General features: G+C 38.3%; 1 protein-coding gene across 2 annotated transcripts; it reads left to right on the forward strand.

Moving 5' to 3' along the window:
• The first annotated feature begins 1,232 nt into the window (after positions 1–1,232).
• LOC114155392 (uncharacterized) lies at positions 1,233–25,714 on the forward strand. 2 transcript variants are annotated; one of them, XM_028035263.1, is made up of 10 exons: positions 1,233–1,545; positions 7,372–7,431; positions 7,720–7,740; positions 7,818–8,093; positions 8,658–8,745; positions 9,543–9,769; positions 10,682–10,969; positions 13,016–13,194; positions 21,288–21,380; positions 23,886–25,714. In XM_028035263.1, exons 2-10 carry the CDS (start codon positions 7,386–7,388, stop codon positions 24,318–24,320), a joined length of 1,653 nt encoding a protein of 550 aa, XP_027891064.1. In that variant the 5' UTR covers positions 1,233–1,545; positions 7,372–7,385; the 3' UTR covers positions 24,321–25,714. The 2 variants fall into 2 exon arrangements, with proteins under 2 accessions (XP_027891064.1, XP_027891063.1); XM_028035262.1 differs by lacking the exon at positions 1,233–1,545 and adding an exon at positions 4,305–5,836.
• The last annotated feature ends 1,889 nt before the right edge of the window (positions 25,715–27,603 follow it).

A 27,603-nucleotide genomic window follows, 5' to 3' on the forward strand; every position in this document is an offset into this window, starting at 1 on the left:
TTTTCTTTTGGATCTGATTTGGGATCTTTACTGTGAAATATTTGGGAGAAATAAAAATGCATTTGTTGGGAAAAAACTTCCTGTACTGTCATGATGATCGAGCTTCTTAATAATAATTATAAACTTTATTTAAAAAGGGACTGTTTACCATTTGAAGCTCTGTACTTGTTTATTAGTGAATTTGCACCTGCAGTCCCTTGTTACAAAAATAGATATACAATAATAGAGTAAAACAGAAAATATAACTTTGCAGGTTACATTCTTGTCTAGCACTACACAGACAGGTGCGCTCTCATACATTTATTAATTACATATCACTTTTTAGCATATTTTTCAAGTTTGATTAAAAAAATCTCAGAGTTTAAGTGTTTATGAAGCAGAAAACTTTATAACAGCAGCTAGATTTATTTTAAGCAATTGAGATAAAAGGTTCATTTTTGAAGAATCTCAAAGTTGAAGCTACTTTGTTTTTCCAACCTAAAACACAAAATGATGTAGTTGTGATTTTTAACCTGCTCTGATTAATCAAACATGAAATATTTTAATGAAACAAAGGTGGAAATCTTCCAGGTCAATTTCTCACTTTATTTGAAATTGTTCTGCTCTAATCTGTTAAACAAAACTGAGACATTTCTTTAAAATAAACTATTAACCAAGTTTAGTAGAATTAATGTGCTCTTAAAAAGTAAATGGATGTTTATAGCCATACTTTCTATGAAATTAAAGTAATAAAGACAATATGATTAAAAAAGAATAAAAATTCTCATGCTAAAAAAATGACAAAAGTAAAAACTGGAGAACCACATTTGTGCCATTTTTGAACTGCATATAAAATTGTTCCCAGGGTGAAAAATGGACGTTGATTTAGAGGCCTGGTCAGTTCTGACTGATCAGCTTCAGATGGAAAATCTAGAACAAAGTCCTTGAGTCATGTTTCTTTTATGGGAATTATTTGGAGGGGAGAAATGTTTTCTCCATTTAGTTTCTGTAATTCAATGTATTCTGCTGTCAAACAAGAAGCATTTATCCACATCCCGCTGAATAAACAGGAAGATTTACTGCTCTGGCAAAGATGGAGACTAATGAGAGATTAGAAAAAAAACATGGAAGAAGACTGAATCAGAAGATCAGCAACTTTATCCTCCTGTGGTGAACGTTCATCCAAATAATTCTGGATGAACGTTCATCCAAATAATTCTAAAAAGAGGGTCAAAGGGCACTGAACCAGCTGTGACGTCAGAGGAGGTTTCCTTCCCTCTCCTGGGTCGGAACCCGGAACGTCAGTCTGCTGAACCGCAGAGCTTCTTCTTCTTCTAGCTCCGACGATTCTCTCCGAACTTTCCCGACCGCGCCCGAGCTCGAAGCCTCCCGACATCTACCGAAATCTTCGTCTTCATCCGGATCTTCCGCTCGGTTCGAGTGTGCCGTGTTCGGGTTGGGGGAGGTGGGGAGGACTACATTTATGAAATAAAGGGAAAGAAGCGTTTTCCATCATTCCTGAGCCCCTCCCAGCCCTCTGATCACCGGACCGAGGCGTTTATAAAGGTAATTACCATCATCTGCTTCTGAATTCATATTCCAGCAGTAGATTTGGTCTCCAACAGGGAGGCGGTGGGTTAAATCCTGCAGCTTTTCTTGGCTGCTTTTGGACTATTTGCTTGTGTTGAGCGGTTCAGGGCGTGTAAACCAGCAGCAGCAACATTTCTGGGAATCTTCCCTCAAGAAAAAATCACTTCAGACAAACATTCATGCGCAACTTTACATTTCTATAGAAATAGACATAAAAAGAAATAAAATTGATACAGAAACCCACGCAACGCTCACACAAAACCTCGTCAATTTCATTTAATTAGTCACTTTATTTTTTTCAATTAAACTAACTTTAAATCTTCCATTTGGTTTTAAAGTGATATAAATCCGTGTTTTTTCTTCCACGTTTGGATTTTTCACGCGGCGGTGGGTTATCATGTATGTTCGGGGTTTGCCCACGCACCCTCCACGGGGGTTTTCTGGTCCACCCTGCTGGAAGCGGTTACGCAATGCACTACGGCACTCATTCAATTTGCTGACTAAGATGCTTATTTGTCACATCGAACCGTCATTTAGAGCAGAATGTGAGCGAAGATGGATGAGTGGGGGGTTTTACGACACCTCCGAGAGAAATAATGAACTCAATTACCTGTTTATGTTCGCAAATTAGGTAGAAATTACAAACCTTATTGATTCTATTCTCTCTAATCTGTTGTGAAAGCTCTTGTTTTGGCTGATCCATGAAGCTGGATGTGCAAACCTTCAGCCAGCATGTGTCTCTTAGAAACTGAGAATCCGAGTAGGAGGCGGAGGTGGAGGAGAGAGAGCATGCTTTACCCTGAGCATTAAAAGATGCAATCTTGCATTCTTCATTCATGCCCTCCTCTTTTCCGCTCCGGTTTCCTCCATCTTCCATCTCCAGTCCAGATGCTGGTCACGACACACCCTGAGCTGCAGCCGCCGCCGCCGCCGCCGCCGCTGCTGCTGCTGGTCTGGGCTTTATAAAGAGAACATGAACATGGAGGAAAAACATGGAAAAAGGAACAATTGGCTGAAAAGTATTCAAATCCCTGGAACTTCTCCACGTTTTGTTTTGTAATTTCATGAAATTGTGTTTAATATTAGCTAAGAGAGAAAAATGGAAAGTAGGTCATAATTGTGAAGTTCAAGGAATATGATGTCTGCTTCTATTTTTGCTTTTATTTTTTATTTTTGCAGAGTGTGTTTAAATTTTAGCTCCACCCCAATCTATTTAACTGCCTTTCATATGTTTTTTATCATCTTAAACTATGATTTTGTTGCTCTTTTTGCTTTGGAACAAAACTCAAACTGATCAGATAGACAGTGAGATCAGTTTTTAATTCATGGATTCTCATTTGGACTTTGACTAGGCCGTTCTAAAAGGTGATTATGTTTTGATCTAGATCCAGTTTTATGTTTAGGTTTATTGTCCTGTTGGAAGGTGAAACTCTCCTCCAGGATTGTCCATCTTTTCCTGTTCCTGCTAAAAAAATAGCAGAACATTTGGATTTCTGGAGATTTCTGGCCTCTACTAAATTATTGGATAATGTCTGAAGGCAAATGGTTTTATTTAGGTGCATCAGAGTAAAGGAAGCTGAAGCTGATAGGCAAAAGAAACTTTGAAAGTCTACCTTTCTTTGTCCCAGCATCACATAACATCCCAATAAAATTAATGATAAATTATGAATTTTTTTTAAGGGAATCAGGATTTTTTCATCCTAACCTTTTTCTTTGAAAACCGGACAAAGAAATGAATCAGAGAACCATTTCCTGACCCTCCTTGATGCTTTTGGAACAACAGTGTAATAATTCTGCAAGACTGAAGCTAATCAGATTAGCTGCAACGATAGAAAGTGCTTAGCGCAAGGAGAAAGCATGTCAGAGCGTGAGTGGCTGTAGAGGATATTTAATATTAGTGGAGCTTATCAGTGAACCCAGGAACATCACACAGAGTGTCCTCTGAAGGACTCAGGAGGATAATTAACCCCAAAGGAGGGATTTAGGAGAATAAAGCCGGGTTTGAGGAGGAAGATGAGGAATAAAGACAGAGAGGAGCAGAGCGAGCTGACGCTGTAACGGCAGGCGCAGGAGGAGAAGCACTTGAACGCATCGTTCAGGATGGACTGATGAGATCAGACAGAGAGATGTGACCTCAGCGGCTCTCTGGACCAGGAGGCTGCTGAGGTCACACACACCTGTGATCAGGTCATACACACTGTAAACTGTAATGTTGTGTTTAATGGAAAAAGATGAGTTAAGTTATATTAACTTTAATCAAGGTTTTGCTATAGCAATCAATTAAACTAAGTCCTGTGTATGTTTGGGTGCAAAGTGAGTTACAATGTTGATTTTAATAGAATAAATTATATAAAATTGACTCTACATCATGTTATAATTATTCTCTCATCACCGGCAGTGTTGCCTTCATTCTTTCAGGCATGTTTGAGAAATCCTTGAATCTCCATGGCAACCATTCAGCTGTGCAAAATGCCTGGGTGGACCGAGCGCCACCACTCAACTCCTTCAGACTAGCCAGCAGCAATTAGCAAACACCTGGTGAAACTTAGAATAAGCTCATTAAAGGAGCTGCTTCTCAGAGCAACGCTGGTAAAAACGTTGCTAACGGGTCAATAGAGGAGCCATGTTGTGAAAGTTTCAGAAAGAGCAGGAGTTTCTTAAAGAGACAGAGGCCTAATTTCAAGGTGTTAAATATCAAAGTCAAATTTTTTTTTACTCATATTTTGTTATATACAGAATTTTTATAACAACAGAAGTTAATATAGTTACTTGATTGTGCTATAATGGTAATATTTAGATGGTACTGCCCCTTAAACTTTTTTTGATAGTTATGCCAGTTGAGGGTCTTTTGATATGAAGGTAATTTAAAAATGAACTTAGTTAATTTGAGCTCATGTGAAGGGGTATGTGACCTGGGGATTGGCCAGCAAGACATCCCACAATGCATTGTGGTAATTAAACCAATTTTTTATTTGTCACAAAAATTAATTTTAAGATGCTTAAGGTGAAAATGTACGCAGTCAGTTCATCAAGAATGAGCCACGTTCACAGCTGCTATTAACTATTTTTTACATTTCCATACGTGAAACTGCACCATGACTGAGTTGTACATTAATTTTCATTTTGTTTTACTGAAATAAAAGTGAGCAAATTTTCGCTGCTCTGTATATTATCTGATAAAGTTTGAGTAGAGAATCAAATAAAAAGCTGGGAAATGTTTCAATCAAGTAATTTTCTTTTTACATAAGTAGCTTTAAGTTAAAATATGTTCCTTCAGAAAGCTTTGGGATTCAAACTGATTATGAGTTACAACATACACAGATTTATTGAAAATTGTACAAGTGAATTCTACTTAAGCAGCTAATTTAATAAAAATTACAACATTTTGAGGCAATGAGTTTGCATATATTTCTTAAGTAAGGAGAACTAATGAGTTTTTGCAGTGCAGCAGGATGACAGGAGAACAATGGCCGTGCTTAGACTCCGGGTTTCAGATGGAAATCAAACGTGCGGCTGAAGGAAGTCCGGTTAAAGCGTCCAGGAGCTTCAGTGGAAAGTGCTGCTCATCTGGCTGTAATTAAATCAGAACCACTTGAACTCACATCCATCTTTATTTTCCTCCATGCTGCCTTGTGCAGCCGCTCGCTGGGCCTCCTCCAGCTTTGTTTAAACCTCCTCTCTGACTTCCACTCACTACATGTCCAATTGCACATTTTCATAATCAGCATTGACTTCTCATTTTTCCGTCAGACATAAAAGTTTTCTTTGTCAGAGATGTCAAAGTTTTGAATCACATCCTTTCAAGCTCCCCAGCATGAATGCTCTTACAGGCAGTAAGGTAACGGCTCCATGGAACATTAATGTGAAACGTATTCAACCTGCTTCACAGGGCGGCAATTACAGAAATAAGCCAAGATTGCTTTGTTGCACCAAAGTACTAAGAGGCTACTGAACAATATGAGCCTGTTCGTTCTGCAGAGACTCTCGAGAAAGCAGCTTTTAAAGCCTCTGCTGTGAAAAAATGCTTTTAAAAGACTTTTTATTGACATTTTCCACTGAACTCTCAAACTTTTACTGTGTATTTCAAACTTTTGAGAGCGTGTCGGCTCTCAAAAAATATTCCACTCTCCATTTACTTTTATTATAACATTCAGGTAAAAACTCCCTTTTCTTTCTTCCAGGAGAAATGGGAAAATATGAGCTGAATAGCTGATCATCATTTGGGGTCAATACTTACAGTTTTACCAGAGTGTGGACAAAATAACAGGTTTGTCGAGCAGCTAGTAAAAAGTTCTAAGATTTCTAAAATGGAAAGCAAATGTTTGAAGGAGTGAGACGTCGAGGATCTGCTGGAATGAATATAGTTGAAAATATTATTTGTCATGTTCCGTGTTTTTCTGTGTGTTTATTTTGAGTTTCCTGAGTCTCCGTGTTGTCCTGTCTCCCCTTGATCATTCCCAGGTGTGTCTTGTTTCTGTGATTATCCTCTGTGTATTTAGTGCCACCTGTGTGGCTGGGTCTTTGTCGGATCCTCGTCTCATTTTGGCATCTGTCTGTGTTCTTCAGTTCATTTGTGTTCCCAGTTGCTACCTGTGTTGAGTCCTGGTTCTCCGCTCAGCAGAGCTGCCTGGGATTTGAACTTGTTGAATCTTCCTGGCTGTGTAATTTGGATTATTTATCATTAAACACCTTCATATTCACCTCTACCTGGGTCTCCAAGCGTTCTGCCTGACCATCTACACTGCACTTCATGACATTATTATCTAAAGATGTAAGCTTATTTGCTATGTTTTTATGACTGGCAGCACAATTATTGCTACAATCCCTTTAAAATAAAACTTTCTTTTTTAAAATTATAATGTATTCTTTGGTAAAATCCTAGTTTCCAGGAAAATTCTATTGCAAATCCAGACATTTCTGGTTTCGATGGAAACAGGAGTTTATTTCTGTTGGGAAAATGCTGGCTAAATTAATTTGTCTTACAACGATACAAAGGTTGAACATGAGGAAGCTCTCCTGCAGCTTTTAGACGGTTCAACACACCTTGACCAAAAGGTTAAATGATCTCCAGGTTTACAGAAAATGACTTAAAATATTTGAAACAGGTGTGATGAGGCAGAGAAACAACTGAAAGATGCGAGAAGTGAATGGATGGAAACCCTCCAGTTCACCTCACCTCCACGCTTTTCAAACTTTTAATTATCAGATGTTTGTTGAGGAAAATCGTTTCATCCCACGCAGATTTTATTTCTCTTTTTGCATGTATAAAATAAGGCCATGAAAGAAATTTTAATACCAGACAGAGATAGCCTGAGTAAATATTAAAATAATTTTTCAAATGCTAGCCAAACCAACGCAGCTCGAGGTGAAAAGTAAATTTTTTCCTGAACCTGTCTGGATGTGTCACTCTTTGTCACAAGAGTGACAAAGAATCAAAATTAAATAGTTTTAATTCAGTCATATTTTAAGGTTTTTTAGTTACGTCTTCTTTAAACACATCATTTTGCAGCATTTCAAACAGATTTAAGACCAGACTTTGACTAGGCCAATCTGTATTATTCAAGTAATTTAGGTATTGAGCTTAAAGTCACAAAGTGATGACAGTATGTTTTTCTTCAACATGTAAACTTATGTTTCTGCAACACAGAATATTTTTAAATTGAACCAACTTACGCTCCGGTTGTTACATAAACTGATTAGTGCGTCTAATGAAGCAGAGTTTGCGTTTCCTGAAGGTCTCATACTGATGCTAAAGAAATCTTTATTTGCTGTTAATTGTCTGCGTCTTTCTGTTTTGCAGAGAGAGGCAGTCCAAGATGAAAGCAATCGTAGCGGCGGTACTTAGCGGCGTGTTCTGCACCGGTAAGCACAAACAGAATCAGGAGCCGAGTTCAGATAAATGAATGTTTGAAACCGACTTCCTTCAAAACCAAACCTAATGATTTACATTAGAGAAAAACTCAGCAACAAAGCTCATTTATGTCGCAATCTGTTTCATTTCTTCTTGTTTGCCTTGTTTTGTTGTGAAACATTGTAAACAGCCTATTTTTAGACAACATTTACATTTCAAATGTTTTAATGTTAATGTGAAAGTTGTTTGGTTTTCAGAACAAAGGAGTTGATTTTCTGTTTTCTTTCTTTCTCTTCCAGTTGTGTCAGCATCTTCCAAAGGTAATATTACTCGTTTGGAGGATAATGTTTGAATAAAATAAACTTTTTGAAAGCTAATCGGTTCCTGTTTGCATCAGTCAAAGAGGAAAGGAGGACGGCCTTCTTCGGCGAAGACGTCCACATCGAAGTGTCGTCGTGGAGCGACCCGGAGGTCGTGTTCCGACCCAGAACCAACAGCTCCTACGAGGTGCCTCTGCTCCAGGCGGGCCGGGTGACGAACCAGAACAAGACGGAGCTCAACTCTCTGGGCCACCTGGTGCTGAAGGACGTGCAGGAGGAAGACGAGGGGCTGTACATCATCAGAAGCGGCAGAAATGTCAGCATTTCCAAAAACCTCGTCCTCATCGTGAGGGGTAAGAACAGAAACTCTGCTGCTCCTCCAAAAAACTGGACATTTTCTTCTAGTGTTTGACTTATTAGATACTAAATTATTAACCTATTCTTTGTGAAAAACCACCAGATTTTGTGAAATAACAGTTTCTTCCAGGAAACAGCTCATGTCTGTGAAAAATGAAACTATTATTCAAGTTAATGATGTCTAAACTCTGCTGGAAGCTAATTTATTCCCTTCGATCCTCCCTGTGAACTCAACAGCACCCGAAACGTTGACATATAAATAAATGATTATGAGTAAGACAATCCATTAAATGATTACAAAAAGAAAAGTTATGAATGACTTAATTACCAACTGGAGGAAGTAATTATCTAAAAAATAATCAACAACGTTTTGTGTCTTAAAAGGAATGTAATCAAAACTGATTATGTGTCCTAACTTATTTGATTCCTGGAGATTTTTAGAAGAATTTATTCCGTTATGAGTCGTTAGTTTAGCTGACCTTCAGAATAATACGACTGATTTTCAGCTTTTCTCCACAGTAAACTTTTCTCTTTATCTTTAATCTTGTGTTGTTGATCAGACTGCGTTTTGGAGCAGGTTGTAAAGTATGGAGAAACGTACATCATCCACCTGAGTCAAATCAAAGGTCCGATCACGCTGGAGTTCAGGTAAGCCAAGCAAAGCTCAGCTCTAACAAACATGGAGTCAAGTTGGGCCATTTTTACACATTAAGATGCATAAGAACTAAAACTAGAGAACCGTAACTCAAGTCCTCTGGGTTTTGGATGCATCCTGCTCCAGAACACATGAGTCAAATATTGCTGGGCAATAGGGACTTAAAGTTTTATCATAATATTTTTTGTGCTATGGTGATAAAAGTGACAAACAGAACTATTTATTTCTAATTTTTTAGGTAACTGTAAGGCTGTGACTGCATGACACAGCAGTCAGCCACACAAATACAAATTCTGCTCTGGAGAAACATATTTAAGTGAAAAGCTCTTCTTTAAGACACCAGTCACATAAATAATGTAATTTGTCTCTCAAAACTTCACACAGTAATTGCATTCAGTCAGTATGAACACTTAAACAAATAATCCCAACAACATGGACAGTTTTGAGGAGTTTTAGATGTTATCAGTGGGAATTTATTGCAACAATAATACATAAAAATTCTTATAGTGTTGACATTTATATGATAAATGACATGATAAATGGCCGCTCCTGGACCTGGTCATTAACGGTTCATTTGACTCAGGAATTGATCATGAATGTTGCAGGATGGATTCACTTGAGGACTGGAGTTGCCATGCAGACCTCTGATCTAAGCCATTCAAATCTGGGTTACACAAAAGCACAAATATTTACATTTTAAACTACTTTGCACAACTTTGTGTTGGTTTATCACATAAAACACTGATATGTTTTTGAGCTGGTTGAATGTCCTCCTCTCTGTGGGTTTTAGGCCCAGCCTGGTCAGAGTCAACCAGACGGTGGTCCCTCACACCTCGGAGCCCCCCCCAGTGCTCCTCTACAACCGGAGCGCCGTGTTGGGGGACGACTACGTTGGGCGCCTCAGCGTGTCGGACAGGCAGGTGATGCTGCACTCGGTCAGGATGACGGATGAAGGAAGCTTCACGGTTCTGGACCGGGACGGTCACACCAAGACGAGGAGCTGCCTGAATGTCAGAGGTCAGGAGAAGAGAAATCTGACGCAGCCGAAGCTTCAACGATAAAATCTGATCCTTCTTGTCCAAAAATATCTGATATTTAAATGTCGACTTTTAAGAAATAAAGGTGTGATGCTTTGTAACTTATCAGTTGCAACAAATTAGGAAATTTCTGCATATTTATAGGCTCTAAATCAACTGATTATCATCTTCCTGCTCATAAACTCATAGCAGAAATTAGAAGGATAAAGAAACAAATTTATTTGCAAGTATTGAAAACTCTCCATCAGAAAACAGTCATGAATGTGGAGAGAGAAAACAGCTGCTGCTTAACGTTCCTGAGAGGACTGAGCAGGTGTCCTAATGCTGATTAGTTCCTTCCTACGGAATAACAGCAGGTTCAGAGGTCAAAAGGTCAACGCAGAATGTTTGTATGAAGGAAAAAGAGTTGAAGAATGATAGATAGCCTCAAACAGATTGTTAACTTGTATAGAAAATGTTTCCTGAAGACATAAAGAGGTAATTTGTCCCATTGGATGCTGTGATGTTCAATCAATATTTCCACTGGAGCAACAAAAACAAGACTTTATGTTTCCTCTTTTCTTCTAACTGGTGGTAAAAGTTAAAAGGTAAAACCAGTTATCAGCTTAAAACTAAATGATAAAACCAAATTACATTCTGGTAAATGACTACATTTATACAGGTCTGAGGCATCTGATTTTATTTATTTTGTCCTAAGTGGCTAAACAACTAAATTAATTTTATTTATTCATTCTGACTTACTGACCTCTCCATGAAGGAAAATGAAATTAGTGTCTATTGTTTTGCACCTATCATGATGTTTTCAGCCCTTCAGTCCAGTGTGTCTGTAAATCTGATCCAGATTATTTAAATCTCCAGTAAATTCATCATATTTTCTCATTTTCTCCTCCAGATCACCAGAGTTTCATGCATTTTGCCTACGGAGAAAACCTGAAGATGAAGCTCTTCCTGCACTACTCCAACCTCAACGTGGTCTACAGGTCCAAACTGGACAACCAGGACCGGGTCATCGTGAACCAGGGGGTTCTGTTGGCGCCGCTGGACCCGCAGCTGGAGGGACGGCTCACTGTGGACGGGTCGGAGCTGGTCATGAAGAAGATGCAACCCGCCGACTCGGGGCTCTTCAAGGTCACCGACCTGGCCGGCTTCACTGTGGCTCACGTTTACATAGACGTGGAAGGTAATAAAAACTCTTTAATATTCATCATGTTACATTTATTTAAATGTTCAGAATCCTTAATGATGACGGGTGGATCTGCAGGAAAACAGATTTTATGTTCATGAACTTGACTGACTGCACTGAAAGAAAACAAAATGTTACCAAGTACTTTGTTCTGGTTCTAGTGCAAATATCACAGCACACTTGGAATAAGACAAAACTAACTTAGAAGGAACTTTTAGTACAACATAGGAGCTTGTTTTATGTCAATAGTTCCTTAATATTGATGAAAAGTAGTTATAAGTGAAGATATTTTTCCCATGTGTCGTTCCACTTGCAGATTATTTCACTCATGGAAAGTGCTTTAAAAATATATATATTAAGGAATTATTGACTTAATCAAGGTCCTATATGGTACTGAAAAGTTACTTATGAACTAAATTATCTTATTTCATGTGTACTAAGATATTTGGGCAAGAAACCAGAAAAAAATACTTTGTGTTTTTCTGTGTTCAGGTAAAACAATCAAAAATGTTCTTCACTTTTTTTGTTGTTTTTACAATTAAGTTTTATTGAAAAGTGACACCCTTCACTTTATTCACATTTAATTTTAGGATTGTAATTATGGTTCAGAAACTATAAATGAGGATGAGACATTAAAAACTTGATATGCTTCCAAAACTTCACTGATAGAAACAGAGGAAATAAATACTAAATTAAAATTGAGATAAAATTTTAAGTTTTGTGAATCAGGATAATATTTCAGTGACATCCTGCGTCTCTCCATGGCTGAACCCTCCTGACCCATCAGAGGTCAGGCGGGTTACGGAGGGACCCCCGGGTCCTGTTGTGGACTCCCTGGTTGAGTTGAGGTCGTCATGGAGACAGGAGGGTCTCCTGATTTTGCATGCCAGCTGTGACCCAGTCGGTGCTAGATGCGGACCCGGTTTGAGTGTCTGTGCTCAGACTCGTCTCAGCCGTTTGAGGAGTTGCTGTTGGGTTTCAAAGCGAGGCGTTCCCGCTCTGCCGACTCTGTAATCCATCTGATTTCAGACGATAATCACAGCAGTGGGGTCGCGCGACTTTTCAGCATGTGCAGATTTATTACGTTTCCCCTCCGTCAGGGTGTTTGCTTTCTTTTTGTCGGTAACTGGAACCCCGGTGAGTCACAGCGTCCTTCGTTTTTAGTTCCTCTGCCTTCAAGGACAACACAGCCATAAATATGACAGATCACAATACAACTGCAGAGGTTATGTTATATTGATTAAAAAGGAAAAAAGAACAAAACATTTGTCTCACATCTGCTACATAACTCCTTGTCATTTCACAGCTCCTGCCTTAGGGGAATCTTCTGTTTGCATTTATATATATTTAGCAGAGCCATCTGTAAGCACATCTCCATCTGTGGCTCTAAGCCGCTAACCGACCACTGCTGCACCTCGTTAAAGAAACTCGTAAATGAAAAATCAATCTCGCAACAGATGTAACTGAATCTGGGGCTTTACATTAAAATTCATCTCCACATGCGCCTCAGGTGACCTCTGGATCACAAGTCACCTTCCTGCTCTCCATGCAAATAGAATCAAATCTGATTTAGGACCTCAGGAGGATCCTTATGTTTTGTTTCATGTCCTAAAGAGTGATGTAGAAGACTAATAAATAGAAGATGTTCAAATTTAGCTGCTGCTTAGTGAAGCTATGACTTTTCCTTTAGACCAGCGATGTCCAACATGTGAACCAGGGCTCATTTACAGGACTGGGAATAATTTTGTGTGGTCAAATTTTACTCAAGTAAGAGTAGAGAGACTTCATAATAAAGTTAAAGTAAAAAGTAAAGCATAGAAATAATACTCCTAAATGTTACTCAAGTAAATGTATCTAGTTATTACTCAGCTCTGGGTCAGAGTACTTTCAACTTACACAAATGTCTAGACATCTCTACTTTAGACGTTAAGAGATCAAATTCCAGTTGAAACCAGATTTCCTCTTGTGTTGATCTCTAATTTTAGGAATCCAGGCTTGTAGATGCAGAAGACTCATTATTTCTTTCATCTCTCTTGTTTCCAGCCTATAAAATGGCTCCTCTGGCTGTTGCCATCCTGTCCATGCTGGGCCTGATCGCCTTCTTGCTGCTGGTGTGCCTGCTGTCCTGCCTCTATAAAATACATAAAAGAAACGAGAAGAACAAGAAGCTGACGCTCATCGCCCAGCAGGCCGGCAAGAAGGACGGGGAAGCTTTCCGACAGGTAATTTTCTGCAGCTCGGTTTATTTCTGCAGCAGGTTTTTCTTAAAGTGAGGAATGTTGGCGACCGTGAGCTGGTTTTGGTTCAGCTGGTTACCCAGAAGGAGTGAGGCGCGTGACAGTTTGAGGGGATTAAAGGTAGAGGAAGGTTCTGCTCCTGCTGTGGGAGTCAAGATGGCCGGCTTCGTCTCCTGCAGAGCCGGTCCTGATGAGAGCCAAATTCAGCAGAACATAACGACTGAAGAGGAGCCAGGAAGAGTTATCCTGCCTCCAGCCCTCATGCCTCCTCGGTTCCTGCTGAGCTCCACTGCAGAGGCACACGAAGCCGGGGAGAACGGCCTTGAAATCACGCCCAGGCAGGTTCAGCGGTTGGAGGTTTGTTTTTCCAGGCTGCGGTCTGAACACGGCTTACAGCCATCTGCCAAAGAGATATCCTGGTGGCTACACTCACAGGATATCTCTTCATAACGGAGAGATGGTGAAGATGGGAGTAAAGTGTGAGCAGAGAAGCCATTGTTGGGTTTTAGAGTGTGGACTGATGCAGCTAAACAACAATCACTTCAAACAGACCTGAGTGGAGAGCAGGCTGGCATTCTGTCAACAAGAACGGTTTGAAAGCTGCATAATGTTGTGATTATGTTTGGGTTTCTGCTGTCATTCATGTCTTTTGATCACTTCTGAGTTTTTTATTATCATCTAACGTGTTCTTTATTGGAAAAATGTCACATTAGTTCCTTTCTTTATGTTTTTGCCTGGACTATGAGATTCTGTTCTTCCCTAAACTAAAGCGACTGTCTGCTCCACCCTGTAGATATGATGTAGGTATAATACTGACGATTCATAAGTACCTCATACAACCACACTTTAATGAAACCAATCTATATTTTTAGGTCTCAGAAGTCAAGTGAAACCTCATATTTTGTATTTAATATTGAGTTATGAGTGCAGTTCTTATTCTGAACTGTATATATTTTCTTCCTTTATTCAGAGAAAATCAGCACATTTCTGCTCCGAGCTCCTTGATTAGCTGACAAATTAACATTCATTTTTGACAAGAGTTCAACACCCACCAGGAAACATTTGATTTTTAGTTTGCTGAATTGTTCATGACTGATTGTAATTTTGTGCTGCTAATCAGCCTTTAGAGTAGGTGTTTATTCGTTAAATGACAACCTACGTACTTCAAAAGAGCCTTTTTAAGGCCATTACCATGTTTTATGCTTCTTTAAATGTTAATCTTGAATAAAAAGGAGTTATTATCTTTTCCTTGCTTTATGCAGGCTGATTAACTGATTTGGTAATTTGAAGTTGATGCTGATTATTCACCAAAATAACATCTGAAATTCAAATAAATGGCTCACCTGTTAAAGAGCACCTAAACATCAGGTGCATAAATTAATCATTATTCTGAACAACAGCGGTATTATTCAAACATTATAAGCTTAATAAAAAACAGTGCAGGTCCAAATAAATATTCAATGTCTATAGAGATTAATCTTAAGAGTAAATCCATTTAAAATCTCAACACCAAAACTCAGCATTTTGACATAATTACCAATTAGTGGGAACTATTCTGCAAAGCTTTGTGTTTAATTTTGAGTGCCGTTTGAAGTTGATGTTCCCCTCATTCCTCAAGCAGTCTTCACAGCAAATGTTGCTTGAAAGTAATTGAATCTTCAGAGCAATTAAAAAGCCACTGCAGGCAGAAGACTCACTCATCGTAAACAACAGCAGCCGCAGAGACTGATTGCTTCGCAGGGACGATTAGGTTATGCCAAGTGTTTGCAATAATGATATGGCGCATTACAAGCTGAGATTATTTATGTCACACTTCAGGTCACAATTGTTCTGGGATCCAAGTTAATAAAAGCTCCAGACTTTACGAACGAGAGCCTGACGGCTTCCTAACCACCAAAACCCAACAGAATTATCTGGTTTAGTTGACATCGGTAAAAGCTACTTCCTGACAACTTTAGCTCCCTGTGTTTGTTTCTTTATAGGAACAGCTGTCTGTGCTAATACAGTCTCATTTTATTCCTCATTGCAGCTGTTTTAACACAGTTTAAGTTACTTCATGCCCAACATATATTTCCTTTTTTATTCTATTTTAAAAAAAGGTTTTTATCAGCTATATGACATATTTTATTGCTTGCCTTTAGCTTTGTTGTTTTTATTTCTGTTTTTTTATTTTTTACTTTGCTGTCCTAATTTCTAATGCGCAACATTTTAAATGTGTAAGGAAGAAAAGGAAATGCTGGATTAAACTGTTTTATGTTTTGTTTAATACATTTCGATTCCCAACAGAACAAAAGATGAATTTTTTTAAAGTTAATGTTGGTGTTAGCATGTCGCTAACACGTAGCTTACTGTGCACCGATTGCCTTGAAAGCTAAGATGGAGAATGAGGCCACAAACATTGTTCTAGTTATATGTATGGAAAACAATGAGATTTTCTTATTGTTAGTAATCAAGCTATCTACTATTAGCAATACAAGCTAATAGCTAACGTTTTTAATATTTTCTGAATTCAGACGTGTTATATTCACTGACATCTATTATAATGACTAATGAGTTATTAATGAGGTACTAGAAATAAACCGTTAAAACTGTTATTACTGTATTTCAGATGCTTGGTTGTCATGTTGGACATTGAAGTTCTAGTTAGGGGAACATCTAACTTTCTAAAACAAAATTTCTACTTCTGAGATTTTTTTTCTTCTTCAAACTCTGAAATTGCAGATATATTAAAAATCTCTACACACAAATAAGAAATTTGACTTTGACATCACTTTACTTTAAATGTAAAGACGTGTGAAATAGAGCTGGCCACTAACACTCATAATATATTTAGTTTTTTATGTTAAATAATCCAATACAATACAATGGCAGAATCATGGTTTTCTTTCTTTCCAGGTTGTCAAATATTTAGCTGTAGCATTAGCTTCAAAGTTCTTGGCTCTCAAACAAGATCTTAACTCTTAAAGTATTTTTGTTGAAACTTATAGTCTTGCTTAAACTTTCTCTTCTTTACTGTGATCTGGCATTTTAAGCTGTTCTGCTAAGAAGTCATTTAAGTTCTTCAGCTAACTGACATTTCACCTTCAGCCTTCCTTTCTGCTTCAGCTTCTTCAGCAGATTTTGTCGAGTTCACTCAGCTCAGAAAATGTCATTTCTCTGGTGTCACACTTGTTTATGTCCCATTTCTAACGTTTCTCCTTCACCTCCTGCGTTCAGATGTCAAATCTTGCATTTTTTTGTGCAAATATTATAAACTCTGCAGCTGTGATTTTCTTAGATGTGGTGATTTTCTTCCAGGCATCATAGTTTCTATATATGAAAGTAGTAATTTGAAAACATACCTTTAGTTTATTCCCCACATGTTCACACATGCGCTTCTGTTTGTGTAATTTCTATGTTTTCAATGAACATTTAAAGTTGATTAATCTGACATGATGAATGTGCTGCTGTCTTTAGAAAAGAGGCTTTCTTGCATTCAGATGGATGTTTCTGATTTCCACGCTGATGTTGTTGCATATTCATTACTTTCCTGCTCCAACATTAAGGAGCTTCAAACGGCGCCTCTTCTTGGTGAGAGATTTGTGTTGTGGCCTCCTCTGGTTTCCTCTCCTCCTCCTTCGTTTTGATATTCAGAGTCCTGCTGCTTTTGTGCCAAACAAGTTCCTTAAATCAACTTTATTTCTGTGACAAACTTTCTGGCTGTTCCAGAAATGTGTGTGTTCAGTATCTTTGAGCCTGTTTGCGATAACATAAAGCCATTAAAGATATTGAGCACTTAATGACTCCTGCAGAGCCAAGAGAAACTGCAGCCATCAGACGTAATGATGGAGCAGATGTTGATTGAAGACCTAATTTGACAAAAAGTCAATGAATTACGTAAAGCAGATCTGGCACCGAGACTTGAAACAAAGTGTCTCTGTTATCCTTACGGACTCGTCAGGATTCATGCGAGCGGACCGGACCGGACCGGACCGGACCGCAGCGGCATCAGCTCTTAATGCAGCTGCACTATGTGGCATGGGAATTAGGATGCACACATAACCAGCAGTGAGGGGTAGAAAACAAAGTTGGAAATCAATATTAAATAAATGATTAAATTATTGTGAGGAGTTTATGCATCGTTGTTTTGATGGGAGACGACATGCGGAGAATTCGATTGGCTTCTTTAGAATAACGTAGTTGCTTTCTCTAAAGACCTGAGGTTTAATGGAGCTGTTTAGGATAAAATAGATTCTTATTAAAGCTCAGTATTATTAATCTGATGAAAGATTTATTCTATATAAAATAATTTTGTTTTTAGTAGAAATAAAATCATAAAAAGTTAATTAAGAGATTTATTACATCAGCTCTCCTGACCATTTTTAGTTGCAGTTTTATGAAAAATTTAAATTTCTTTTAAACAGACTCAACTGATGTGCTTCATTAGTGGATTTTCCACTTTGAATGTGAAAACTTTAAAAGAAAATATAGAACAATCCAATTTTTGTCTTGATTTTGATGAGAAAGTACTAGTTACACCAGCAGATTTTTTCATGTCTTCATACAACTGAAATAATCTGCTAGACATTTATTAGACCAAAGGATGGCAGGTTTGATGATTGAAAAACAAGAACCAGGTCCAAGCAGAAAACTAAACATGTCAAACTATCAATTTGTTCAGATTCGTCTTAAGTTTCAACAAGTTTTTTTATTTTAACACTTAATTTGTCAGTCAGCAGATTAATGAGTTTAATTTAAAACCATTTTGACGGTTTTAGCTCATGGGGAAATTAGAAAGCAAAACAGGTTTTAGAAAAGAAATGTAGAAATGAATTTTGACATCTGTGTAGCAGAAGTTAAATGTGTCCTTTTAGAAAAGGTTTCGCCTCTAAATGGAACGAAGACCAGCAGGAAACGCTTTTACATCACATTAAGCCCAGAGCCAAGGTCTGCAGACAGAAGAAAATGCTTTCTATGTGCACGAACCAAAAGCATAAAGGGAGAAGCGCTAGATAGGATTGTGTGAGAAATGTCAGTGAAAAATGTTCTTATTAGTTTTTAGAAATGCAACACCTGGAGGGAGAGGATGAGAAATGAGATGAGGGAGTTCAAGCTGCACGGATTTACTCTGACAGGGTTATAAAGAACGGCCATCAGAGCACAGGAGAGGGAACTGTTGAGTTTCTGACGGGACACCAGGGTTTTGAGGGAATATGAAGCACAGCTAGGGCTGGGATCAGGGAATTTAATGGGAGTTTCTATATTTTTACTGTTTTGTTTTTAAAAAAGAAGCTTTTCATATTTGAATGCAGTTTCTGACCAACGATCCGAACCAGAAGGTGGTGGTGATACTTTACTCCGTAAAGCCTAGTTCAGCTTTTGTAAGCAAATTTATCTCTTTTCCAACCATTAAAGTCAAATATATGTTTACACAGCCACACACTGTGAAAATATCAGGAAGTATAGTTTGAACTGTAAAATAATTTTCCACACACATCAGAAGAATATTTAATTTTTTCTTTCCCTCACTGCTCAATTAAAAGCCAACAATCTGCAGTTAATCAGTTATGATTATTGTCACCCATAAAGCTCCAGTCCTGGAATAAACATCTGGTTTTACACACATTTCTATCCTCAGTGTGTTGTTGTAAAAAGATAAATCATGATGTAAATGTGTGTGAGTACATGTTCTGGTTTAAGCTCGTTGTTGTTTTAACAGGGGAATCTGTTTGTGCTGTTTGTCCTTTTGTGTGTTAATATTGTACAATTATTAAATGTTAAGAAGTAAAAAAGTAGAATCTGCAGCTTTAAAGGTTTTATAAAAACTCCCTCGTTGGTGAAACTAGAGTTAATGAATGGCATGCCAGGATTTTTTTATTTCTTTGAAATCAACTTTTGAGCATTTGACCTCAGCTTGGGTTTCAATTATTGGACAAACTCAATATTTCTGCCTTATTGTTTAAAAGCTGATGCAACAAAACAACATTAAGCAAGAGAATAAATACATATAAAAGTATAATTATTCTCACTGCTAGTTTTTGAAATCATTGTTGAGGCCACAAATTTAAACCATGTTTAGGTTTTTTGAACCAATATGTCATATTTTTTATAGTTTGTCCTTGTTTTTACCTCTACATTCAACCAAACAAAAACATTTTACACCTTTTAAGATTCAAATCTGTATTAATTTGGACTATTTTAGCTTTATTTATATCCTAAAGCAGGTATGGCAAACTGTGTTCAACTTTTAAATGCATCACTTCTCCAACACACACGAATAAAATGGCTTCATTCCCTCATCAGCAGTCTGGAGACGGGCAGTAAAGTGACATGAAAACCAAAAGACTAATCAGATGAAAAGTGGAACAGCTGTGGCCAGAAGAACAGAATAATAATTAACACACAAGCTGAGCTCAGACTGGAAGGAACTGGAACCAGAAGAGACAAAAGATAAAAACTAAACATAAAGGAATGAACGGATTTAACTACGCCTAAAAGATGGAAAATGACCAGATTGATAAACATTATGATCAAATCACAAACAGAAACCAAACCCAAACATCTGGTTATGTGACAAATGTTTCCTGATTGGTTCATGTTCTTAAGTTAAAGCTGCAGGTTTTTCACTGTTTTTATTGTCTGTGTGCCGTCGGTATGTTTGTTTGTGAATTCCTGTTTTCTTTGACTCTTGTGACCTTTGTTGTTGCAGCAGCTTAATATTTGTTGTACTTTGATGGTGGAGGTTGAGACGATGAACACGGCCTGGTTTTTAATTTCTCACAGATATTAGAAAAGAGGCAGGAGGAACATCAGTCACCCAGAGACGGATACGAAAGTCCAACCAGTTACACCCTTTACTTTACTTTAAGCCCATTCTGGAGTTATTTTAATACATTTTATGGACTTTGGACGTCTTTGAAAACAATGTTTTTCACAGTTTTATCAAATTATTAACTACATCACAATGAAAAGGTTTTATTAACTCCTAAAGAACCACAAGTCTCACTCTTAGTTAAGGTCAGATTTTATGTTTCAACAACTAGAAAGAGGTGGAGAAAAATTTTCTCCATGTTTGAGTTCAGGAATTTGCAAAAAAAAAACATCCTGATGATCATTAGTGAGGAAAATATTCTGACCTATTAGACGAAAGTGGAACATTTTAGGAGAAATGCATCAAATCTGGTGTAAAACTAACACAGCATATGAGAAACAGGCCATCATATTGTCTGACAATGAAGCACGGTGGTGGTAGTGTGATGCTCAGGACTTTGATGGAACAATGATTTCTGCTCAGGCTCCTGCATTCCTGTGTCCACTTTTGAATTGCTTAAATTAAGGTTCTGGAGTGGCCTAGTCAAAGTTCAGACTTAGATGTGGCGGACCCAACAACCTTTTAAAACACAGGAGAAAATCATTTCAGCAATCCTAAAAAGGTTTTGTTGATCATTATGTTTCCACACGGGGCAGCCTTGGGTTGAAGAGCTTTATTTTATCTTAATAAGTGAAATTAATTGACAGCTGCTTTAATATCCATATTTTTGATAATTTGAAACATTTAAATGTGACAAAAAAGTGAAAACAGAAAAATCTGTAAAATTTTTTCTCAGCGTTGTGGTTCAACCTCTGCAGACGGTTTGTTATCTGAAAGGTCAGATCTGCAGTTTCACGTTGATATTAAACTATTTTAACATATAACTGCCACTTATATTCCAAACATATTTTAATGTTTCATAACAAATTTATTTTAGCTTAGTTTTACTTTTATTCCCTCGTTTTCTCCTGAACAGATCAAACATTCCTGAAACACAATAGTTTCCTCTCAGCCTCCACTGCATCCTGAAAACAACATCACTGTGTGTGTGTGTGTGTGTGGGGGGGGGGTTCAGTGTGATCTGTGTGTGTGTGTGTGGGGGGGACGGGGGGGGGGGGGGGGGGGTGATCTGTGTGTGTGTTTGAGGTGATCTCTGTGTGTGTGTGTTCAGTGTGATCTGTGTGTGTGTATCTGTCCTCATGTTTGCTGATGTTTTGATTTGAAGCTCATTGTCTCACTGCAGTAGCGTAGATTAGCTCACGCTGTGTGAATGTGTGTGTTTTTGCAGGTGGTCCATGAGGCTTACAGCAGGTTCACTGAAGAGTCTCTGATGCAGTCAGTGTGTGATAAACCTTCAGAAACCACCGAGGTCACCATCAAGGTAAAACCTGTAATAGAAACTGATAAAAACACTTCAAGCTGAAAATAAATACTGAAAATGATGGTCTGAGAATTTCAGATTTGACTCTTTTATGTGTTCTACTTTCTACCATCGATTAGGTTTTATTCTTTGATTATTTTTGACATTTTCTTCTGTGAAACTTTATTTTCTTCTCTGTTCTCCTCTCAATTGTATTCTATGTTCCATTATATTTCCTTTTGGTAAATGTTTCTATAGTGTTTGAGTTTCCTGAACTGAAGTATTCCTGGTTTTGTTTCTGATGGCTGTATAATTATTTAATAAGAACCTTTTTCTAAACCAGCTACCTCTGATTAGTGTTGCAGACTAATTCCTCATCTCCACTGCAACATGATAATGAATCAGTAATAATTATTCTAACTGATGTAAAAAGAGAAAACTTTGGTCTGATTCAATTTCAGACAGTGAGAAAAAGGTTTTTTTATTTTTATTTATTTGGTTCTTCAGTCAGTGGAGACATTTTAAAATTGGACATCAAAACAAAGATGTTTTGAAGTCCAACTTAAAATGTGTGAAAGTCACAGTTTTAACAAACCAGTTTGAACAAATTGATCAAATTTAATCAGAAATAAAACATTCAGATGTGTTTTTATGGGACTGTTGGTCCTCCAGGTTTATTACACCAAATTTATGAGTAATTATATATGGATCTGTAAACACAATGAACAAAAATGGACCCTGAATTGCATATATTTTTACATAAGACGTTAAAAATAGGCAGAAAATGTGGCTAAAGTGTCTCTGAATTGCAGGATGAGGCGATCTGCTTATAAATGGCTGTTGCATCATTATATTAATGTGTTGCAGGTGTTTTGTTTGAGCTAATCTTTAAGTTTAATAATGTGAGAACAATCCTGAACGGTCGATTAAAAGCAGCTAATAGTCCAAACTGAACATATGTGTAAATCTAACCGTCCGTGACATGAAGGCAGTAAAACTGAAGGAAATATGGAGCCACGTGTGATGATAATGGTGCAGTTTTATTAATTATTAAAGAAATGTCTCTCACTTTATGAACATTAAAAAACAATCTATTCTGTTTTAATAACCTTTTCACGCTGAAGTTGTAGAAAAAGGCAACTACTCTGTAAAAATATACAAAAAGAGAAATGACTATATAATTATAATTAAAGTAAAAAGTTCTAATCAAAAAACAAATGACTTTATAGGTTGAGCAAATCTAGCAATAATTAGTATAAATGGTATGATAAAGTAAAGAAATTCTCCTTATTAAGATGAATTAAGGAGAAATGAGAAACCAGCTGCTGCTGAAATGTTTCCTGAGTTTTTCAGAAATGTTTACGCCTGAAATATATCAATTAAAATCCAATAATAAACGCAGAACCGTCATGAATCATCCCTGGCATTAGTCAGCAGAAACCACCTGCAATAAAATGCCACCAAAGTGCCGAGCGTAATTAAAAAGCAATCAACCTTAGTCGCTGCTCTCAGCAGTGAAGTGGATTAAAGTTAAAGGAAAGACCTTCTGTCAGGATGAACGAGGAGCAGCGAGCGCCAGCGGTCCAGGTTCAGGGAGCTTTTCCACTCGGATGATTGGAGTCACGCCGCTCCAGCTTTGGGGATCAGGTTGAAACTATCGCTTCTTTTCCAAATTCTGGTTCACTTATTAATCAGAAATCACCTCTGGTTCCTGCTTTCTGCTTCAGACTATTTACATTTACATGTAGCAGGACAGACAGGAAACAAGCACAGAAAGTTTTCATGCTGATTCAAGATGAGTTGATCATTTTTCTGTGCTAAACTAAGAGAAACTGTGTGGCTAAATTCTCTGACCTTATGACCAGATAAAACATCTTTTGCTTGAATTTTGACTTTTGACATAAACTTTTTTAAACTGTGATAAATCCTCCATAAGACTTACTTTGTTGTTCTTCAGACACTTTAAACTAATTTGATGCTCTAATTGGAATCGTTGTCCATTTGGTGACCATATTTCTGCCCTACCATTAAATTTCTGGCTAATTTCTTCAGATATTGCTGCAATATTTTAGCATAATGTTCTTTCCTCATCATTCTATCTATATTGTGAAATGTTCTAGTCCCCTTTGTAGCTAAATACCCACAGCATGATGATGGACTATGAGTCCATTTTCAAATTATCATCTGTTTTTATGTTGATTTTGGAGAAATTACTTCTTCTTCTCTGCGTGGCCTTTCAGACCATGTCAGTTCAGGACTTGTTAAACTTTATATAATAATACAGAATAATAATCAATGTTGTAAATTAACTTACCAGAAGTCATAAAGCAATGACAGTATCAAGCGGGTTCTGATGAATTATATAAAATCACATTAACCTTAATGTGTGTAAACATCTCAATATGAAGGAAATTAATTCAAATAATTTCTTCATCATCATTCTGATATTTCATGAAACATTTTAGTAATCATATCTGACCTAAATCACATCCTCTACTCTCTCTTTATTTGTTTTTTTCCCTGTAGGGTCTGGAGGTGTCCAAACCCGGCCGCTACCAGACTCTTCCCTCTGACAACTTCCTGGAAATGAGTGACTCTGGAGTCGAGTTCAGCCACTCTGGACTCCCGCTGGACAGCGACACCGAGGCAGTGATGACCTACGCCTCCCACAAGCCCCTCCTGAACGCCGCCTCCCCTCCAGCCGTGACGGACGGCGTCATGATGTCCGACAGCCTGGAAGCCATGGCAGCCATGGACGGAGACCTGAGCGCCGTCCGAACCCCGGACTCCGTCCTCAGCGCCAGCCCCGCCTCCAACCCGCGCTCGGCCTCGGCCGCCACGCCTGACGGCAGCCTGCAGGGGGCCGCGTCCCCGGCGACGGCCTCCAGGGTCACCGCGGGGTCCGACTCGGCCAAGACAGAGGGCGGGGCGGAGGGAGAAGAAGACGGTCAGAAGGAGTAATCAGGAAGTGCCAGAGTGTTTCTGGAACCTTTTGTTATCCGAACATCTGAAACATCACAGATTAAACAGAGGATGGACGTAGATGTCCATCCTCATGGACGTAGATGTCCATCCTCTGGACGTTTTTCAAACACAGAGTTTGAGAAAATGAAAGGCTACAACCTCACTGTCTATCAAAAGAACAAAGTAATCTAGTGCATAAATTGCATGCAGTTCCGGAAAACACAAAAGAAGATATCTTAGATCAGACGTAGAAGTTAGAGTAGACTACATGCATGCTTTAACAAATGAAATGCACTTAAATCACATCAAATCAGCTGAATTCCTGTCAAACCGGTTCAGTAATGAGAAAATGACAAACCTTTGAGGGTAGTGACAGACAGGCGGCGTGTTTCAGACAGCCTTTGAGCTGCAGCGTGTTTCCTCTGACGCCACGTTCTCAGAAAATCACAGCAATGAGTGATTTCAGTCTGCTCTGTTATTAACAGCACAAGCATGTCAGAAAACATCCCCGCATCTCACATGAAACTGCTTGTTTCAGCATCCGCTCGCTGCGATGAGCCACTCGAGGTGTTATGTCTCAAACAACAACAACAACAAAAACACATCATGCAAGATGAAACCGGTTCAAGTAGACGGAGCAGCAACAAATCTCTGAAACTGCTGCTGGTTGTTTCAAATATTAGGTGTCAGATCTGCAACATTTGAAGGATTTGTCAGAGGAAACCTGTCAAAACGTTCCACTTTATCTCACTCAACAGTCAAAAGTATCATCATCTCTGTTTTTGTTTGCTGCTTCTAGTTATCATTCACTCGGTTCCAGGAAGGGAAAGAATTCAGGGGAAACTGACTGGCATTTGTGTGACTTTCAGAGCGAATCTCGAGAGCATAATTGGATTCCAGGTCTCTTTGCAGACAGACCAATTCATGGACGCCGTGGAGTGCGGACTGGTAATAAAAGAGCTGAAAGCGCTGGGAAAAGGGTAGGATTCAGGGAACAGATGAATGACATCCATGATTCAAAGCCTATTTTCATCTCGGCCCGGAATCCGCCTCACAGAGCTCTCATTATTGGAGCCCAGTTGTTTGGCAAAATGAAGTAACTGGAAAGATAAAGTTGGATCAGGGCGTGATAACGACGCGGCCTTTAGCTTCAGTAAAATGAGCGGCTGTCAGAGAGGTGTGTGTGTGGAGGAGAGAGTTTCATTCAATTCAGCCAAAATCATCAAACACTGGAGAGAAACATGAGTCTGAGTTACAAACCTTCAGCTGACGGTAAAATGATCAACACTCCTGTCTGTAAAAAAAGGTTTATAGGATTTAAATACAAAAAAATACATTGGCATGCATGCATTGCTAATAGTACTTAGCATAGTCACTGAGCTCTACTATTAGCTTATTATTTGTAAATGGAGCCTGGATAAGTTTGGTGATGTCATGCAAAGATTTGGATTGTTTTGGTTTGTGTTGCTCATAGTGATTACTGCTCTCACTGACCACAACAATTAACAAACCCCACTGGTTCTTCACTTGTAACTAGAACGTTCTAAGCTTGGAAGAAATAGAGTCATACCCAGATCCAAATTCCAACATCTGAGGAAAATGAAAAGCAGCCCAAGCTCTCACAGGCCTAACAACTGAGTTTGACTAATTAGTTTCCCTTTCCTGTTGTAGAAGAAGCTAATTCAGGTCACAGAAAACTAATTTCCACCTCTAACTGTGAGCAGGACATGAAACTCTGCTGAGGAAACTTTTCGCTGTGCTTCCTCTCCTCCACACGTCCAGCCTCTGAGCTCCTCTGCTTTTAGGGAAGCATCATGGCAGCATCGATCACATCTGCTGACACACACTGGCTGCAACAAGACCTTTGGGTCCCAACAGTTTCATTTATTCATCAGCGTTGCTGTTACCGTTGACATCTGTTAGCAGTACGATGTCAGCCTGGATAGACTGCAGGATTCACCCCAAAGCAGCAAAACAGGCACCAAAGTTTTATTATTAGAAGAGAAAAGCACAAATTTAGCATGTGATTCTTTTTAGATATGAACAAGTTTCACATTTTTATTGATGAGGGTAAAAAATATGAAGCAGCTATTGTAAATATAGTTCAATGATCTGCAAAAAATGACTAGTTCTCTTCTTCTTCAGGAAAATTCATTAGAATCATTCAGCATTGTATGTAAAACGACTTTCATATCCAACTCAAATGGGAAAATGATCCATTTGATGGGAGTTTTATGAGGAAATGCTTAAAACTGACAGGAGGGTGACTGGAAAGCTCCCGAAATGGACTCTGTAGATCTGTAAATATCAGCTGGATGTAAATGAGCTATGATGCATCAATTTGGTGGACTAATACCAGGATAACTACTGAATATTTAATATAATCTAATGCAATATTAACGATAAAGGCACGGAAGCATCACGAACGCTCTCCTCCTGCAAGAAAACCCAGACGTAGCACATCAGAACACAACTCTACTGTTAGTCGTCTGTTTTCACTGTAAATATGGAAATCTGTGATCTGCATGTGGATAATCTCAGAATACTCACATTTTCTTACTACGAGGCTTATGCAAGATTTTTTTACCACATTGATCCTTGAACCACATATCCACAGTAGGTAGGAAACTTTGCCTTCAGCTGGGAGGTCTGTCATGTTTACATGTTGAAATCCTTTCATCAAGTTGGCCTCAGCAGGAGGCGAGGTGTCTGCGGCTGCAGGGCCTGTTGACACATCGCAGGTGCTGATGGTTTGAGCAGGAACCGTTCAGGCTCTGCCTCAAACGCAAAACCTGACAAACAAAATCTGGAAGCTGAAGCACAAAGCCAATGTTTGGGAAAAAGAACACTTTCACAGCATCTGTTGGGATTTTACCTCAAAATGTCAATTAGATAAAGTAAGAAAACTTTATAGGATCTCATATGTTTTAGAGGATAATGTTGTTTTTAACTTCATTCTGTTATTATTAGTAAAGAGTTGATCTCGTCTTGTTAAAACACACAAATTGCAGCACCCAGGATTATATTTCCTCATATTTGGAGATTAGTTATTTCTCCTTATTTGTTTTTTTTTTTACTATTAAAATCTTGCTGAATGAACCCAACAAATACATTTTATACTCCTAAAAGTAAACTACTGACCAAATCTGAGATTTTTAATCATAAAATTATGTCCCACTATAGAAATGTAGAGTTTTTCACATACCAACGTTAATAACCACTCCTGAAACATACAGAATAAAACATTTCTAAGGTTCATCTTCAGCAGTGGAGATGCAGG

Source organism: Xiphophorus couchianus, chromosome 13 (genome assembly GCF_001444195.1).
Source record: "Xiphophorus couchianus chromosome 13, X_couchianus-1.0, whole genome shotgun sequence".
Lineage (NCBI taxonomy): Eukaryota > Metazoa > Chordata > Actinopteri > Cyprinodontiformes > Poeciliidae > Xiphophorus > Xiphophorus couchianus.

Excerpts from the sequence above, each read along its gene's own strand:
- LOC114155392 (XM_028035263.1), top strand. The coding sequence starts at position 7,386 with ATGAAAGCAATCGTAGCGGCGGTACTTAGCGGCGTGTTCTGCACCG. Across the intron at positions 13,195-21,287 it reads ACGGGGAAGCTTTCCGACAG|GTGGTCCATGAGGCTTACAG; the intron begins GTAATTTTCTGC and ends GTGTTTTTGCAG. Across the intron at positions 21,381-23,885 it reads CCACCGAGGTCACCATCAAG|GGTCTGGAGGTGTCCAAACC; the intron begins GTAAAACCTGTA and ends TTTTCCCTGTAG.